The 20,385-nt window shown below is 36.8% G+C and overlaps 1 protein-coding gene across 1 annotated transcript in view; it reads right to left on the bottom strand.

The window, feature by feature from the left end:
* ACMSD (aminocarboxymuconate semialdehyde decarboxylase) overlaps positions 1-18,775 on the bottom strand; it is an 84,813-nt gene extending 66,038 nt beyond the window's left edge. The window contains exons 1-2 of the mRNA XM_074215048.1: positions 18,629-18,775; positions 10,720-10,764 (exon numbers count right to left, since the gene is read on the bottom strand). Coding sequence (XP_074071149.1) covers positions 10,720-10,764; positions 18,629-18,685 — 102 coding nt within the window. The 5' untranslated portion in view covers positions 18,686-18,775. The remainder of the gene's footprint in view (positions 1-10,719; positions 10,765-18,628) is intronic.
* Positions 18,776-20,385: the final 1,610 nt, after the last annotated feature.

Here is a 20,385-nt window from a genome sequence, read left to right as displayed (position 1 = left end):
TTCTTTTCCTCATTGACCTTTTGAACTGTTTTTTCCATTTGACCTAAACTGGTTTTAACATGTTATTTTCTTCAGTATTTTTTTTTTGTATCTCCTTCACCAAACTGCTGACTTGGTTTTCATGATTTTTTTGGCATCACTCTCATTTCTCTTCTTTTTTTGAGCTCTTCCATAGCCTGAGACTAATTCCTATTTTTCTTGGAGGCTTTGGATACAGAAAGTTTGGCTTCGTCATTTTCTTAGTGTGTGTCTTGATCCTTCATGGGACTAAAGTATTTATCTATTTATTTATTTATTTATTTATTTTCCTGTTTACTCATTTCCCTAGCCTAGGAACTAGTTTTAATGTACTTCCCAAACTTTTGAGTGTTTTTTGGATGCCCACTCCCCCATGGACCTCAATTCTCTCAAGGTATTATGAGAGATTCTGACTGTTCTCCTGGTCCGTGCTCTGGTCTGTGAATGACCACAAGCCCTCCCCTCTGCCCTGGAGCTGTGATGAGGATCCCTCTCTGACAATAGGAGGCTCTAGACCATGACTAGGGTCTGAATATGGACAATGCAACAGACTCCTGTCCCAGGGATAGTATAGAGACCTCAACAGTCTCCCCCATCCCCTTACCTTCCTTGGGCTAAGTGCTCTGGAAGCAGCTGCTAGGTGACTCCTTCCTGGGAGGCTCCATAGGTCTGCTTCTGATTCCCCAGACTGGGCCTGTGCCAAGGTCTGGCTGGCCTGGGCTCTGTACAGCAGAGTTTTCCCACTAAAGTTCCAAGCTGTTCTTGGTGATCTCTAGGTTGGGATGTCTGGAAACTGCTCTGGTTGCCATGAGCCCAGGTGCCCCATGGACTATTCCTGGAAGGTTGGAGTTTGTTTGCTCCAGTGAAGCTAGGGCCTTGACAGAGCCATGGCCCCTTCCAACTTCAGTGGAACAGAGACTTCCTGTGGATCTTCCAAGTTATCTTGGGCTGGGAAATTGTTTCACTTGGTCTTTCTGTGGGTTCTGCGACTCTAGAATTTGATTAGAGTCATAATTTTAAGGTATTTAGAGCATTTTGGAAGAGAGCTTCTGGGAATTCCTGCTTCCATGCCTCCATCTTGGTTTTGTTCCCCCATTTCCTTCCTTCTTAATGAAGGAGTTTGACTAGGCAATCGTTAAGGTCCCTTCTAGCTTTAATATGATACTTTGAGGGAATTTTAGGGGTTAATTTGAAGTTCACTTTCAGCCTCCTCTTCAAAAATCTTTTTTCTGTTAGTGCATTACCTTACATCCCTTTGGTTAGACTTAGATGCCAAATGTGAAGAAATAACTGACCTCAGCACCTAAATATCAAATATAATCAATTTGTACAGCATGTATTTTATTTATTACTTAATCCAGAAGCATTTATTAAGTGAATACTATGTGCTCGGTCCTGTGTTAGTTATGGTACATGCCTTAACTTTCTAAGTAGACTGTAAGGTCATTGAAAAGAGAGACTGTATTTGTTTTTGGATGTAGAATGCTCAGAATATAGAAGACCTCCAATAAATGTTTGTTAATGAGAATTACCTAAAGATGTAGAATGGATTTTGTTCCAGCCATCTTCTGTCATTTATGCACTTGAAACATTTTCATGGTTTCACTGGCCAATATTTCAATGTACGCAGACTTCAAATATATATATATATATATGTATGTATATATATAAAATGAAAAAATGAATTGCTTTTTTGAAATCTTTATAAAGCCCTACAATAATAAACAAATATCACTGGAGCTGATACAGGACTATTTAAGAATTCAGGATCTAGAAGGTAAACAGAGAGGAAAAATATAGTTGTAAAGGATTTTAGGAAGAACTTTTGGGAAGTTTAAATCTCTGCCAAATTAGGCATTGAGACAAGTTGTCCCTGAATATTTTAGTTTTACTAAATGAAGGTTGAAGAGTGAAAACACCTTGTAAATGAAAAAACCCCAGATTTCATTATTATTGTTTACCCAGGGAAGGTAGAAGAAAATTGTGTCATAACTGATAAATAGCTTATGAGTCAACTTTTTGAGTTCAAACCACATTTTGCTTACAAAAACATTTTATTATGTTTAGAAATAATCTAGGAATATAGAGAATTCACTGATAGAATGATCTGATCCTAGTGCTATTTGCAGAGAAGCTTATTAATGACTTATTTGATTTCTTCTTCTGAGTGGTTTATTGAGGTTATAGTTCTTACTTTCTAAGTTCAAGCATTATTTTGTATATATTTTTCCTTTTATGTTTCTATTTGAATAAAGTTATGTATACATATCTCTGACTTTCCACTTTATCAAGAATCCATTGATGTGAATCAACAATTGTAATTTTTTACTCCTCAAACTAATCACTCCTCAAATAATTTATATTTTAGAGTGTTACCTGGGGCATGGAAAGGTTAAATGACTTGCCCAAGGTCATGAAACTAATACATATCAGAGGTGGGATTTGAACCCAGTTCTTTCTATCTTCAAGTACAATATTCTATTAGTTATGCCACTCTACTGCTCAGACTGCTCAGATTTTGTTAGCAATAATTGTCAGCATTTATTGAATTTCCCGATTGCTTATCAGTGTTATAGACATTCTTGGCAACATAGCTTGAGAAGGATAACTGGTGAAACCACTAGAATGGTGAATGACCTCAGTTCAGGGGGATATGAAAACTGTCTGCAAGTACAAATTGATTTATCATCTGAAAGAGAGATCAGATTTTTTCTCTTGGATCTGAGGAACAATGAATGGGTAGAAGTTACAAAGAAGGAAATTAGACTTTAGGTAAGAAAAATTGTCTTATCTTAGTAGTAGCCCCAGTCATAGTGCTCTGGTCTCCACCTCTCCAACAGTTCACCTTGCTCTCTGTCTGCATTTTTCCAGATTCTCTTTATGTTTTGTTTTCCTCTTTTGGATTATAAGCACTTTTAGAGGAGGGTCTATTTTGTTTTCTTGACCATAGCACAATGCCCGGCACAGAGTATAAGTATCTAAAAAGGTACCATCTATCCTTATATCTCTATCCATCCACCCACTCCATCAATTATCTATCTATCTATCTATCTATCTATCTATCTATTTATTATCTATCATTCAAGTTATCTAAAAGCAAAATGGGCAGTCTGGGAAGTAGTTGGTTTCTATTTCATCAAAGTTTTGCTTAAGGTTGAATACCATGTGTCAGGTATATTGTAAGAGGGAATTCTGTTTGAGATGGGATTAGACTAGTTGGTGAATGAAGTCCCTCCCAACACTGATTTTTTTTTCTGGGTCCTGCAAATGCTTAAGAAGTGTTATTTTTAAATTTTTAAGAAGTGTTATTTTATATTTTTACACCAATTTGTATTATACATTTATACCCATTAGTGTTTATTACCATTTATACAGATAATCTTGCAAAAAAAAGAGGGGGAAGAAAGAGAAATGAGGTTTTACTTCCTTACTGCTTATTACATCAGCCAAAGTGTAGGAGTGGACAGGTTTTAGAGATTTGATGTATAGCACTGCATTTGCTCATTCGGGTCAGAACACTGACAAACATCAAGACTGGTTTGATGAAAATGATGAGGAAATATAGAAGGTGCTAAATGAGAAATGAGAACTTTCCGGGGTTTACCAGCAGGATAGTTTATCTCAGCTAGATGCATGTGCTAAGGATGAGAGGATGCTGTGTACAGTGATATTATTGTTATTGAGCTTTTCAATATCATTTACTTGTTGCGCTTCTATAGCTCATATAGCCACAACTGCAATGATTTCCAGAGTTCTATGACAGGTAATTAGGTGGTGCAGTGGAGTGCTGGTTCTAGAGTGAGTATAGCCCTTAGTTTAAATCTGATTTAGATACCTATTTGCTGTTTGACCTTGGATAAATCTTAAAACTCTTAAGGCATCAGTTTGCTTATCTGTAGGGATGTAGGGTATGTTCAAGGAAGACTAGTACCTTTGGTATGAGAGCTGTCAGGTCCTTTCAGGGCACCTTTCCTCCTTTGAGCTACACTCACCTGTAGCTCCAAGAAATTGTTACATGCACAGTGGCCAGATCCTAATATACCCTTTCAGCAGATGGACTAAACCCAGTTGAGGGTAACTGATCATTTGAAGTGAGCATGTGAAATCTTCTGCTGGTAGAATGGGTGAATGAGAACAATTCGTTACAGTGGTCATGAGGACAACTGAAGCAGGCAATGAAGAGCCTTGTTAGGCATGGAAGATACCAAGGTCATCCACTGCATCTAACCATCAACACTTGTCTTAACTCTGTCTTGACACTGGATAATGATGACTATGAAAGAGAGAGAGTGGGACTTTATGCAACTCTGCCTCACTTAAATCCAATTTATTCATGAAATAAAAGACATCACCCATATCACTGTACCATTCCTATTTCAAAGTCCTGTGGCAACAGGTAAGTGATGAAGCTGCAGGCTGCAGATACACTGGGAGCTGTAATCACAGCCCTGCACACAGTAGTCTAGATCATAAGGTCATTTCCTCACTGGAAGCAGTAGGATTTCTTTTTAGAATTTTATTTAAGGCAATGGGGTTAAGTGATTTGCCCAAAGTCACACAGCTAGGTTGTTATTAAGTGTCTAAGGTTATATTTGAACACAGTACCTCCTGACTCTAGGGCCAGTGCTCTAACCACTGTACCACGTAGTTGCCCCTCAGAAGTGGGATTTGATAGCTTCCTGGGTGTCTGAGCAACCCTTTTAAGGATTACACTGCATACCTTCTGGTGTGAGGAAGGGACTAAAAAAGGTGCCCTAAAATTATCTGCTTATCCAACCCTGGCCAGATTACTTTGGCAGGCAGACAAAACAAGATTCAGTGGACCTGAAAGATGAACAGTTCTTGTTGCAAGAGAACTCAGCAGGTATCATAACCAAAATAGTCCTGAGGGAGACAGGACTGGCAAATGAAGGCCAGCTTAGTGAAGTTGGAACTGGATACATGTTTTTCTGAGTGACCACAATAATGGAGAACTTTGTAAAACTGGGGTAGCTTTTGCAATCAAAACTAATCTAGTCAACAAGCTTCAATGCTTAGCAAAAGAAGTTAATGATAGGCTTATGACAATGAGAAAACCACTTGCAGAACAACATCTTGCCACCATCATCAGTGCCTATGTTCACCATAATGAACCTTGATGAAGTCAAGGAAAATTTTATGAAGACTTGAAGACCTTATCATCAATGTATCAAAAGAGGACAAGTTTATAATACTGGATGATTTTAATACTAGAGTAGGCTGAGACTACCAGACATGGCAGAGCATCCCTAGGAGGGATGGAGTTGGAAACAGCAACAATAATAGTTATCTACTACTGAAGACTTGCTCTTCTCATGACCTTCTCATCACAAATACTGTCTCCCATTTACCTAAACACAATAAAACCCCCTGGATGCACCCTTGCAGCAAACATTGGAATCTAATAGACTATATGATTGTAAGGAGAAGAGACAGATAGGATGTGGGAGTGCTAGACTGGTCATAGACTCATCCTCTCTAAGCTAAATATTCACATTCAACTGAAGCAGTGGTCCCAAGGCAGAGTGACTACAGGAAGAATTAATATTAAGAGCTTAGAGTGCTTTATGCATGGGAACAGTTGGTTGCTAACTTGGAGAGAAAATTGAGCCAACACATAATTGGCAACAGTGGAGCAGAAAAGGAGTGGACAGGTTTTAGAGATTTGATGTATAGCACTGCATTTGCTCATTCGGGTCAGAACACTGACAAACATCAAGACTGGTTTGATGAAAATGATGAGGAAATATAGAAGGTGCTAAATGAGAAATGAGAACTTTCCGGGGTTTACCAGCAGGATAGTTAATCCATTTCTAAGAAGGCAGCATTTAATTACATCAAAAGTAAAGTACAAGGGAAACTTAGAGAGAAGTAGGATTCTTGGCTCAGTAAGAAGGAAAGAAGAAATTCAGTTTTATGAAGATAGTAACAATCCAAAGTATTTTTTTTCTGATGCCCTGAAGACTATTTATGGGCCAAAACTCAGTGCTAATAGAGTCATACTGACTTAGTGATAGAAACAGGATCCTAGAGAGATGGACTGAACATTTCCATAGTGTTCTTAACAGCCCATCACCACTCAAGCCACTGACCATCTAACTCAAGATGAAGTCAATCCAACTTTACCTGAGGTTCCAACTGAAAAAGAGGTTTTGAATGTCATTAGGCTCCTTTCATGTGACAAAGGACCTGGTGCTAATTCTTTTCCAGCTGAGATTTAGAAGGTAGGGGGTTCAATGCTTATACAAAAGTTGACTGAAATTTTCCAGGTTATATGGCATGAAGATATTATCTCTCAAGAATTCAGGGATGCATCTACTCTCCATCTCCTTAAAGGTAAAGGGAATAGATTGCCCTGTGGCAATCATGGGTTGCTTCTTTTTTATAATTGCTGGTAAGATTCTTGCCAGAATTCTCCTCAATAGGAGAATAATCCTTCACCTGGAAGATGATCACCTCCCTGAGAGCCAGTGTGACTTCACAAAAGGGCATGGAATAATCAATATGGTGTTTGCTGCCCAGCAACTCCAGGAAAAATGCCAGAAACAGAACAGAAGTCTGTATAATATGTTTGTAGATCTGACCATGGCCTTTGATACTGTCAGTCATAAGGGCTTATGGAAAATTATGCCAAAATTTGATTGGAAGAGTTTGTCAATATTGTACATCAATTTCATGACAGCATGCATGCTTGGGTTCTGTATAATGGATGATGCTCTTGAGATTTCCTTTGGAAGTAGAATGAAACAAGGCTGTGTCCTTGCTTCTTTGCTTTAGGTATGATGTTTTCACAGCCTTCCCTGAGGAGGAACATGCTATCAAGGTCAACTACCACACTGTTGGTAAATTATTCAACTTGTAAAGGCTGCAAGTCAAGATCAAGATCAAAATGAAGGAAGTATTGGTGCATGATCTTCTGTTTGCAGATGATTGTTCATTCAATGCAACCTTTAAAACCAAGATACACCAATGTATGGATTGATTCTTTGCTGCTTGTGCTAATTTTGGCTTAACAATCAACACCAAAAAAACACAGGCTCTATCAGCCAGCCCCACACCATCCATATGTGGGATCATTAGTTACAGCAAATGGAGAAGTTTTGAATACTGTGGATAAGTTCAATTACCTTGGTAGTGTACTTTTTTTTTTTAGATCTTTCAAGGCAATGGGGTTAAGTGGCTTGCTCAAGGCCACACAGCTAGGTAATTAGTAAGTGTCTGAGGCTGGATTTGAACTCAGGTACTCCTGACTCCAAGACCAGTGCTCTATCCATTGTGTTACCTAGCCGCCCCGGTAGTGTACTTTCAAAGGAGGTTACATTGATGAAAGAAAGTGTTCAGGAAAGAAGAGATATTAGACTGATTACCAAACTGAAGGTCTACAGAGCTGTTGTGCCGACCTCATTGCTAAATGCCTGTGAAACCTGGACAGTCTACCAGTACCATGCCAGGAAACTGAATTGCTTCCATTTAAATTGTTTTGGAAAATTCTAGGATAAGATACCAGACACTGAGATCTTTCTTGAGCTAAACTGCCTAGTATTCAAACCTTGCTACAGAGAGTGCAACTATGATAGGCTGGCCATATTGTTTGAATTCCAGGCATATGCTTGCCAAAAGATTATATTATGGAGAACTCACGGGGGGGGGGGGGGGGGAAGTGTTCACAGAGTGAGTTAGAAGGAGTGATACGAGGACACCCTAAAGATGTCTCTTAAGAACTTTGCAATCAATTGTGTAGCATGAAAGACCTTGGCACAAGACTTCCTGGCATGGCATGCACTCATCAGAGAGGGTGCTGAACTCTATGAACAAGACTGAGTTGAAGCAGTTCAAAGTAAACATGAGATATATAAGTTTAGAATACCTATTCCAGATGTTCACATGGACAATTTGTGCCCAACCTGTAACAGAGCATTTTGAGCTTATATTTTTCTAATTGTTCACAGTTGGGCACACTATAACTCATCTCTAATATAGTAATATCATTTTGATAAGTCCTTTGATAAGTCTACAGTCCTTCCAGCTTCAAATTTATTTCTTTATTATCCTAATAAAGTCAAGTCACCCTCAGGGTCAAATAGTATCTGGCACAAAGTAGGGACATAATAAACATTTGGTGACTTGACTTGTCCTCTGGCCTTCCACCAAAATCTTCTTAGACTACCTTATTATGATATGAAAGTGGTCCCTGCCTCCCAAAGGCAATTTCAGTTGAGTGCAATTTATGGCTAGTCCTATCCAGCTGGGAAGGCTTGAAGTATGGATCCAATGACATCTGTTGCCTGAAGACCAGTTTAGCTAAGTTTTGAGAGAGTGATCCAGAGAATATGAGTAGAAACTGGGGCTCAGGAATCCAGATCCATACTCCTTTATAGGAGACTCAAAGGGTTGAGTCATTGTCAAATTAAGGACCTAGAGGGGAAAATTAGGAATCAGATATAGGAATTAAGATAGAGGGTAGCCAGGGCTCAGGCTGTCATAATGCTTGTGCCCAACTAGATGGGTAAAGTGGTTAGGTCTTGAGTGAATAAGACCTTCATTCAAATTCCACTTGAGACATTTACCAGCTGTCTGACCCTAGGCAAGTCACTTAACTGTTGTCAGCTCTGTATAGTTTTCTTAACTATAAAATAGGGGCTTGTCTCTCAAGATTATTAGAAAAATTAAATGAGATGATATTTATAAGATGCTTAACAAGTGCCTAGAACATAGTAGACATTTGACAAGACTTTTTCCCTTCCTTTCATCATCTGTGAATATTCCAATGTACAATTGCCATTCCTGTATCAGTGAGAAGGGGAGAGGAGCACATATTAAATTGACCAGAGAGCTCTGTGTCTGTGTGTTATGAACATCATTTGTATCAGAGGCACTGTCAAACACTTCATCTTGATCTTAAGAGATGAGGTGATTCTGGAGCATGTCACCTATTCAATCCTTCATATTACAAAGTGAAGACAGGTGACACAGTTCTTCAATATTAGCTGCTATTTACAGAATTTAAATCTTCAAATGATTGATAAGAAATTAGCTTTTAATGATCTCTTAAGCTCATCAAAAGTTTTAGGGGTTGTGAAGATCTCATCACTGGCACAGGTTTGATTGCTTATTGCGTCCTCTCTTTGACATTTACACCCCTTCCCAGATTGGTGCTGCCCTAACTTTCTAGGCTTCTTTTGCTTTTGCTCTCCCTCATCCCCTCTAAAATGACCTTCTTACTATTAATCATAAACAACTTGGCACCTTCCATCTCGGCAGTCTGTTTCGCATGCTGGGAGTGCTTTCCTTCCTTCCTCATTTCTACCTCTAAGGATTCCTACCTTACTTTAGAGTTCAGCTAAGGGCTACCTCTTAAAGATCTCTTTTCTGATTTCCTATTACTATATCTCCAAACCTAACCCAAACTACCCCGTCTATGTTTTACACAGACTTTGGTCTCATTTTCCTCATTTGTAAATTGGTAGAGTGAGTGAAGAAGATCATCAAAGTCCCTTTGAATGTTTACGTTCTGAGATTTCACTTGATTTGTTTCTTGGGCAACTGGCCAAGTGATATTACAGAGGGGTTTGATTATAATGCAGTAATAAGGTTTTTGCAACAATAACAATGCTCTAGGCAACATTTCAAGTGATATGCTTCTATTATCATTGCATTGCACAGTAGTGCCTCCAACAAACACCACGATTTCCTTTGTAAGATGGTGTTACTTATTAAAAAATTGATAGGACTCCTTACATTTGGGTACAAGTCAAATATTTATGGATTTATATATCTGTAATAGACTTAGATTTCCAGAGCAGTCAGATTTTGTTCTGTAGCCAAACTTAAAATTGTAACACTGGCATAAAAAAACAGGCACTAAGTCCCTAAAATTTGGGCCACTTGGTAGCTTAAAGTTGTCTCTCCCTATATTGTCCTTTATCTTTAATTAAATAACCAGTCAGTTCAGGTTGGGGACTCTAGAAAATGAAGTATAATGCTTCCTTTTTGCTGTATCCTATTTATATTTTGTGCTATGTACTAAGCATACATGAACATTTTATAAATAAGATTCAGAAAAAAGGGAAATTGAGGATGAAATGCTAAGCAGGCTCCAGCTGTGTTAATGATAGCTCATTATTACTCTGCCAATAAAGTTAGGAGATACAGACCTTCCCAGGGCCAGATTTCTAGCTCGCCCTTGGGCCTAATTATTTGCAAATTGGATTGCCTGGAGGCCCCTTCTCCTTCCTTGCTTTCTATGATTATCAAACTCTGGCCCCAGTGAAGGCTTCTCTCCTTTGCCTCTGATGTTTAATTTCTCTAACTTGCTCTGGAATCCAAAATGCTTCATTTATTTAGCCTACCTTAATACACAGCAATAATCTGTGGTGAGGCCTAGGTCAATTCTTAAAGACAGAATAATAAATGCCCAAATTGGTTTCAGGGCAAAATTTTTTTTAAATGACATTCCCAAACTACAGTTTCATCTTTTTAAATGCTGTTCTTTGAAGATAAACCATTTCCCCCTAATAACCCCGAAAAATCTCCCTTCTAATGTCTCAGGGAATGCTAAGTTAATCAGAGAGTCAAAGGAGACCCTCCTTTGGCATCCCATGTGTTTCTACAGGTTCTATGCTGCATTGGTTCTTGTAGGGAATTTGTAAATTCATAAAACCTGATGAGAAAAAGATCACCAACCTTGCTCTCATGATGGAGCTCCACCCATCCTCCGTAGCCATATCTCTGTAGAGGGTAGAGAAGCACGATTAAATTCTCAAAAAAGTAAAAAATGGAAACAAATGCATAGTTCATAAAAACATTAAATTCAGGGAACATTGTATTTAAATTCCTGAAAATAAATAACAATGAGTATGATATGAACTAAATACTCCATGAACTAAAATATTCAAATAGATCTATGATCTCATTGATTAAGATGTTCCTTCCAACACAACCCATCCACCTGTTCATCTTCTGTAAGTCTAGTCTTCACCCTCCCATAAGATTGACACAAGAAGTCCTCCTTATGTACTGGAGGTATCTCTTGCTCTCTCCTGGCATTTCAAGGGGATGGGGGGGGCAGAGATTCTAGTTATGTTCCTACCATACTTTCTCTCCCCATGTGACTAGCCCATTTTCTCTTCCTCTCATAAATTCCTTGATGGCATCAATTTCTCCTGGTATTTGGAGCTCATTATTGGTTATATGTTTTAGTGAACCATATTTGGCTCACCATTGGGTTCTTGAAAACTATTTGAAAAGCAAAGATTTAAGAATGTGTAAGGGAATGTGCTTTGAAGGTGAGTCTAATGCTAGGAGCCTTGGGTTTAAGTCATAGCTGTGCCCATTTCTTTGACATTGGGAAGATTGTTCCTTTTCTGGTTTTCAGTTTCCTCCTCTGTGAAATGATCTCTAAAGATCCTTTCTTCTCTGATCCCTGCTTCAGATTTTACTTTAGTCCCTTAGCTTAAATGAGTCCACTTTACTTTAGTCCCTTAGCTTAAATGAGTCCACTTTTACTTTAGTCCCTTAGCTTAAATGAAATTCCATGGTAGGTTGGACAAGAGTGGTGTAGGGAGAGTGGTTTAGCACCTCACTCCAGATATTCTCCAATACATATGCCACAGTGGTGATCCCCCAAGGAATGACTAAGACAGTGCTGGTTCCTCACAGATGACTTTCTTTGCTCTAGTCTTTCCTGTCTCAAAGGGTGTAAACCTTCAAGTCTGACATGATATTTCCCTATGCCCTGCTTCAGCTGAAGAAAATTTAAGAGACTATACAATCATCAGCTTTTTTTTTTATCATAACAGAAAACCTAGCTTCCTATTTTATTGAGATTATCCACAGCTAGGTGGTCCTGTGGACAGAGTCCTAGTGCTGGAGTCAGGATGACTTGAATTCAAATCAATCCTCAGAGCCCTACTAGAAGTTCAACCCTGGACAAATCGCTTTTTCTTTTATCTGCCCTTTTCATTTCCTCAACTGTAAAATAAAGATAATAATAGCAGCTACTTCCTAGGACTGTTGAGGACCAAATGAGGTAATATTTGTAAAGAAGTTAGCATAGGTCTTTCACATAATAGGAGCTTTAGAAATGCCAGCTGTTATTATTGTTTTGATTATTATAAGACCTCCAGAGAAATAGATTTTATTCATATCAAGTATTCATATCAACTCTACCCAGAAATACAGCAACCAGGTACATATAAAAGTAATACTAGGGAAGATAGTAGAAGAAAATTCTAGGCCCCTGAAGCAAAGCGACTATAATTTTTGTGGAACTTTTGCATCCATCCATTTTCTCAAACTCTCAGAAATCTTTAAATGTCTTAGGGTAGCCTTACTAAGATTTGCTTGCATTGACCACTGGCCTAAACACCTACTAGATGTGGGTGGAGTCTGTGATAATTGTTTCAGGTTCTCAGTTTTAGCAAAATTGCTCCTTCTCTACTCCATACTCCCCCCCTTTTTTTTATTTTCCCTCCCTTTTAAAGTAGGACTACAGCTAAACTTCACTCTCACTTGTTGATAATATTCTTTGGATTTTCCTCCATGACATTTAACAATTCAAAGAGCTTTATAGAATCTTTGCAGGCATTTGCAGCCAATACAGACTTCCAAGGCATTTTAATTTGGTACTTGAACTTCAAATAAATATAACAGCTATATTACTGAAAAAGTTAACTGAACATTAATTTTTCATAAATTGGATCATATTTTTAAGAACTCACCACTTAAATAATAATAGTTTATGTTTATAGAATGGTTTAAAGTTTACAATGAATTTTCTTTACAACAACCCTATGATATATATGTGACACATATATTATTATTTCCTCTTTATAGATGAGGAATTTTCAAGATACACAGGTATAACTAAGACAGAGTGACTGGGGTTTTGTCCTAGAGCACTAAATTTAGAGGGTGATGACAATATTCAAAAGACCACTGAAGCAACAGCTCAATGGCTAGTTTGTAAGATAATTTCTATAGGAAACTATAGCTAGGGTAAGCTGCAAATGATGGCATTATTTTGTACTCATCTCTCTATATGCAGAAATTCCTAGGGTCACTACAAAAACCACACAACAAATAAGAGAAAGAACCTCAATTCAAAGAACATTTATAGTTAACTCTTTTTATGATGTTAATAGCAAATAACCTCTAATTTATTTTCCTTGTAAAAAACCAAACTTTTATGTATGGTATTACATGAAATCATGCTATGATTATTATAGTTTCTTCCTAAAAATTGAAAGTAGCAAAAGATAATTATTAATTAGCAATTTAATTAGTAAATAGCAGATGAGAATATACATATATAAACTTGAAACAACATCCTTAGATTTGCTTATTTCTTTTGAACTTATCAGAGGAGGAGGATTCTCACAAGCTGAGGTTATCTTCTTTATAATTACTTTGTGAGTCATAGGATCATGGATATAGAGTTGGTGGGGACCTTGGAAGTCACTCTCATTTGACAGATAAGGAAAATGAGGCCTAGAGAGATTAATTGACTTGTCCAATATCATAGAAGTGGTAAGTGGTAGCACTAAGATTTGAACCCAATTTTTGCCTCCCCAACCAATATTCCACAGCACAAAATAAGGCACACAATTCTCACTGTTAATATTTTTTGTTAGAATTTTTATTTTTGGTGATGAGGGAAAAATTTGTAGCAACCTAAATACTGCCCCAAGAAATCTGTCTCTTCTCTACCAGGATATTTCCCAAAGTCTCAGCAAGAAACACTAGGCCCAACAACACTATTTTTCCAGAAAAGATGAAAAGCACAGCCTAACTGTTTCTTTGATCTTCTTCATTTGCAATCAACTAATGATTAGCCAGTGCCCTGTTGATACTGCCTGCCCTCTTTCCTCCCTTCAGCTACCAAGTTAAGGTCACCTTGGTTTGCCTATTAATATTTAAAAAGCAAAGATGGGCTTGAAAGAGGCATTGATTCTTTCAAATAAGGCCTGAGGTTCTAAAATGATCCTTGAGACAGATTGTTCTTTTAATGCCTTTATTATGAAGCTTGCAAAAAAAATGGAAAAGAAGAAGAAAGAAATGGTAAAGAACAGCAGATAAAGGGGGAAGAAATATTCTACAGTTGCATTGAATACTCCAAGAAATATTTTAAAAATAAGGAATGTCTTTAATGTTACATCTAATATGCTTTATACCATGCCTTCTTTTGGGTCCTTGAATAGGGAAAACATGATATCAAATTTATTTGTGTCTCTGGCATCTTTATTCATTCCATTTACCCAAGTTTGCTTATGCATTTAATGGTAACTGAATTTCTGGCCATGTGCCCAGTCATTGAATTTGTTATTGATATCTGTACTCACAATTGGAAAATTCTTATAGGATAAGTTTGATGGTTTGGTCCATTGCTTGAAAATCAAGCCGAAGTAAACCTTTGGAGAAAAATTTTGTGGATTTACAAGGAAGATATACTGGAGAATGTTATGGCCTATCAAGGCATCATGGTACAAAAATGACTAGAGTAATAAAAATCCTGTATTTAAAAAAAATTATTTGGGATAGTTAGGTGGTGCAATGGATAGAGCACCAGCCCTGGAGTCAGGAGGACTCCAGTGTAACACTTACTTAGCTGTGTGATCTTGGGCAAGTCACTTAATCCCATTGCTTTACAAAAGCTAAAAAAAGATTTAATTTTAAAATTATAGAATAAATCAAGCATTTCCATAGTATAGTATAATAAAAAGATTATTACACATGAAACTACAAATCATTTTGCTATTTCTTTTAAATATATAAGTTATCCTGTAAATTTCTATTTGCATTCAAATAAAAAAATTGATAAATACAAGTATGCATATCATGAATATTTGTTTTCCCTTCTAATATACCATTGTGTGTGTGTGTGTGTGTGTGTGTATAGGAAGTGAATGGAGGTTAAGTGACTTGCCCAAGGTCACACAGCTAGGTAATTATTCAATGTCTGAGGCTGGATTTGAACTCAGGTCCTCCTAACTCAGAGGTCATTGCTCTATCCACTGCAAACAAGGGTAAATATTGAATAAATTTAAATGTGATTTAATTAGCTGTAAACCGACGAGGTTAAACTGGGTGGTTTGTAAGGTAGTAAGGGGAGAGGGAATGGTTATAGACTGCATCCCTGAGTTTTTGGGTGGCAAGGAGAATTGGGTACATAAAATGGATTAGTAGATCATGTAACTTATTCAGCAATTGCTTCCATTGACTGGAATTGGGGAAAGTTGCTAATAGAATCATAGATTTGAAGCAGAGACTTTTGAAGCTATTGAGTCTAACCTTTCATTTTAACAGATGAGCAAATTTAGGCATACAGAACTTAAACGACTGGTTCAAGGTTACTAAGGCAAGAATTGATCCTAGGTCTTCCTGAATCCAAGTCCAGTGCCCTATCCACCACTCCAGGCTGCCTCAATTAGATTTGTCCTAGTATTAGGAAGAGCAGAATTGCCTAGTTGTTCTGTTCACTTAGTCACTATACTAAACAATTTACAAGTATTATCTCATTTGATTCTTACAACAACTCTTGAGAAGTAGGTATTATTATTATTATTATTATTATTACCATTTTATAAATGAGAAAACTGAGGCAGAGATTAAGTGACTTGCCCAGAGTCTCACAGCTAGTGTCTTTGTTTCCCTCTGATCTGTAAAATAATGGACTTTACTAGATAGAAGTTCTTTGTAGTTATAAAGCTCTATGCTTCTAGGGAAGAGAATGGAAAGTAAACCTGAGTAAGATAATTCAGGAAAGGACTTTGAACAATTGGTGGGCAGCATGAGGACACTAGGTAACTAAAGGGCAAGAGAGGAGGTTAGATGTAAAAAACAGATTTGTGTTCATTGATAAGCATCCCAAGGCCAGATCTCCCAGAGTACTCAGATGGGAGACTGTGGAGGAGGGTTGACTTTGCTGATTTGCTTAAGAGGGCCAGAATATCAAATGCAAGAGTAAGGAGATGAACAAAATTGGCACAACTCCTACTTCTGGGCCTGTTTTTTTTTTTAGGTTTTTGCAAGGCAAATGGGGTTAAGTGACCTGCCCAAGGCCACACAGCTAGGTGATTATTAAATGTCTGAGACCGGATTTGAACCCAGGTACTCCTGACTCCAGGGCGGGTGCTGTATCCACTGCACACCTTAGCCACCCCTCTGGGCCTGTTCTTGAGAATCTTTGACCCACTTTTCCTCTCCTCAAATGAGAATTGGTATTTAAAAATCACTTAAAACCACTGTCATTAGCTCCCTGACCTCAGGAATATGGGACCTAGGATTTTCTCATCTTTGTTCTGCTTCTGAAATGTTTCAGATTCCAGGTAAATGTTCTTCTGATCCTCCACCTTTTAGAAGCAATCAACAATGATAGGTTTTGAAGACCATTTCAGGGCTCTCACCTGTGTGATATCTCAGCACAGGATGAAAGGGAGCTGTTGATGGGAGTTTAGGATTTACTTCTCCATAGGTGGATCCGTGCAATGTGAAAGGTCTTAAAGCCTGCATTAAAACCTGATATCTAAATTATAGCTTTGGAACTGGACTCCTCTATAGATAAATGAGTTCACTGCTTATTCTTTGTGTCTTGTATGGTTCAATCCGCATTCCTCTAGTATCTAAGCTATTCAGAGAAAAAATTTTTTAAAAATACTAAGACGCACTAGTCTTAAAGTTTGAAATAAAATTACTAACATTTCCAGCTCTAAATGCATTGAATACTATCCCCCAAACAAATATGTCTATTTGATTCTGTCTCAAGATCTTATGAACTGAGAACTTTTAGTGTTTCATGAAATCATTAATATCAAAGAGAGTCTACTTATCCTTCAGGAATACACAACTGGAGCAAAAGGATCCTAAGGAGCAAATTCTTAGCATAGATATAGCCACACTATTTTTGTTTTTTTTTTATTATTAATGGGAAGGGGGTGGGAAAGGAAAAAAACCTTCAAAGATCTCCATTGGTGATGGATTACAGAAATGTAGATAGTCAGGGTTTGTAGCTTTTCTTAAAATTTTTTCTAATTGATGTTTTGTTTATACATCAAATTCATCTGAAACTAAGAATAAAAAGGAAAGAGAAAAAAACAAAACATTTGCTCAAATCCAACCATTCCTTCAATATAGTGTTATTGTACTGGCAGTATTTCATGCCCGTGATCCCTCACTTCTGTAAAGAAGAGGGGAAGGTATATTTTTTTATCCCTACTCTAGGATCAGATTTATAGGTCATAATTTCATTGTTTTAGTTTCTTTTTCCTTTTACTCCATGAGTTGCTTTTGAAATCCCTTTTCTAATTCCCATAGACAGAACTAGGGGTCATTACAGAATTTTAATCTTGGTCCATATACTCCTGAGAAATTCTCAGAGGAATTCTCAGAGGTAGAAAAAATTTTAAGCTTTCATCTGCACCAGTAAATGAAAAAAAATAGGATTACCAATCTTCCAGAGCATATGAATAGGGAAAAACAAATTCATTTGTACCTGGAATGAAATTTAAATGAAATTTTGGAGTTAATTTATTTTCTGACTTGGATTAGAGGAGGTGGAAGATTTTTGGTGGTGTAAAATTAACAGAAGATTGAATTCTGTATTTTAAAAAGAGAGAGAAAGGCTTTTCCAGATTAGACTAAATTGAAAACTATTTTTAAACTTCAGTAAAAACTAAACAAAACAAAACTACTTCTCCCTGACTTCACCAAAGAACATTCATTCCAAGTTCATTGTGAAAAAAGGAAAAACAAATTTTGGACTTTAGGAAATCCCAAATTTTTGTCTTTAGACAAACTTATTTTACAAAGGACATGTCCTTTGTCTGGTTTCTGAGGTTGTAGCTTCATTATTCTTCATGACAAATCCATCAGAAAGGGAAACTAGACATAAATAAGAGATCTGGCATAGGATGTTGAATTAAGCCCCTCATTTCCAGATGGGAAAAGCCAATTCCCAGAAAGGAGAGCTGGGATTTGAGCCTTGGCTTTCTGCAAATAGAATCAGAAGACACATTTCAAATCTTGGTTCTATGGCTTTCTTCCTATCTGAGATGACAGACGGCTTTCTAAACTTTTATTTTCCCCACCTGGAAAATGTTGTACACCCTCTCAGTTCCAAATTTTATCAACTGAAGTTCTGCCAGAACCCACAGGTGAAAAGCCTGTGCACTCTCTAACAACTATTACCTAAACCCTGTAAAACTGCCAGGCTTATTCAATGTTCTGGGAAGATTATGCAAATACATTTGATGGTCATTTACTTGAAACTCTCAGTTTTTCAATTCTGCAGCTGCGACACATCTCTGTGAATCTGTTTGTTCATTTACAATCTGGTTTAAACCAAACGAAGCTGCTTGACTTCCAGACAGATTTGTGATCTACAGGGGATGAGATATAACAATAATAATAATAATAATAATTTGAAAAGTAATAAAGTTATGATTTCTTCACATGAGTTTTTTCTTGGAGCAAATGTCAGACATGGAAACAAATTGAGAATCAGTAACAATTGAATCACACAAAATTAAGGAAACATACCATCTTATTTCCTAAGAAAGAGAGAATGTTAAGACAAACATGAAGAAATCAAAATTACCTTTTTCAGGTCAGGCCATTCTTTAGGCAAAATATGACTGTGGATATCAATTTTCATTTCCAAAGTATCAACTGAAGGCAAGTGTTAAAAAGATGTTGCTTTGTCCAGTGATACCTGCTCAGGCTAATATATTGATCAAGTAACTTGAATTTCTACAAAGATTTATCCTCCCTAGCCAATCAGTAGCTTGGGTCTCATGAGGTGGAATCTCATTGGACCTGTCTCATTCAAGTTAAAAATAGTCACTGTTTGTCAAATCTGCTGAATCAGTAACCCTTAAAGCAATTTTCCCTGTGCTAATTGTTAAAATCTAATCTAAAAACTCTAATCTACCTCACTAGGTTAAAAAATCCTGTAGGCTGTTTCAGGTTGAGTAGTATAAAAAAAATTATACTTAGGACCATAGATTTAGAAGGGATCTAAGAGGTTATTTAGTCCAAATCCTTCCATTTTATAGATGAGAAAACTGAGGCCCAGGGAGGTTAAGCAATTTTCCAAGGTCACATAGGAAACAAAAATCAATGGTAGGATTTAAATCCAGATCCTCTGATTCCAAAATCAGTGTTCTTTCCATTATATCACAATGATTTAAAAAGGAATTAATTTTTTAAAACATATAGCAAGTTAGAAACATTTTGTGAGATCTTCCAATTACTTGAGTTGTTCATTTTTTATCTGTTTTATTTTTATCAATAGTCAAGGGTAAAGCATGAAGGATAAGAGTTTCTGTTTTACAAATTTAAGTATCAGATGAATTTGATATAGAGACTGACTGAGAGGCAAGACTTGAAGATAACTCCAAAGTTTTTAGGAAATAGACATATTTCTTTCTATTCCAATTCATTAATCATGAGAAATTTTTCTAAAATTCTATTCAGACTATTTCTTACTTGTGTTTTTGTTAGGTTTGTCTTGATCTGAAAAGGTCACATTAGGGTCCCCAACTATTCAAGTTTTGCTCTCTATTTTCCCCTGTAATTTAATAAGCTTTTTCTTTAAATACTTAGATGCTTTGCCTTTTGGTACACATATATTAATTATTGATATTATTTAATTATCTGTGGTGCCTTTAAGCAGAATGTAATTTCCTTCCTTAACTATTTTAACTATTCCAGTTTTACTTTTGCCTATCTGAGATTATGATTATATAACTCCTGCTTTTTGAATCATCCTGAAGTATAACAATTTGTTCTCAGTGCTTACCAATCTTTATTTTTCTTAATTTTTAATTATAATTAATTTATTATTCCAACTACATGCAAAAGATAGTTTTGTAAGATTTTGAGTTCCACATTCTTCTTCCTCCCTCACCCTCCCCATGTCAGCAGTCAATCTGATATAGGTCATATATGTGTATAACTATGTTAAACATATTCTCATATTAGTTATGTGAAAGATGGTAGAAAAGGGTGCAAAAAACCATGAGAGGGCAAAAAAAATCTCCAAAAAGCATGAAACAAAATTTAAAAATGGAAAATAGTATGATTTGATCTGCATTCAGATCCTTTAGTTCTTTCTTGAATGGCATTTTCCATCACAAGCTCTTTAGAATTATTGTACAGCTGAGGAGAGCTAAGTCCCATCATAGTTGATCATCACACAATGTTGCCGATAATGTATACATTCTTGATGGTTTCTGCTTCCTAATACATCCTGCCATCCTTTTCTGTAGGATGATTGAGTTAACTTTATCTTTTTCTCCATTTTAACCTTATTTATTTTTCTCTCTCTTTACAAAAAAGGGGTGAAGAAGCAGA

The sequence above is a fragment of the Macrotis lagotis genome, chromosome 1, assembly GCF_037893015.1.
Source record: "Macrotis lagotis isolate mMagLag1 chromosome 1, bilby.v1.9.chrom.fasta, whole genome shotgun sequence".
Lineage (NCBI taxonomy): Eukaryota > Metazoa > Chordata > Mammalia > Peramelemorphia > Peramelidae > Macrotis > Macrotis lagotis.
The sequence above is the reverse complement of the archived record's forward strand: the minus strand, read 5'-3'. Positions and strand labels throughout refer to the sequence as shown.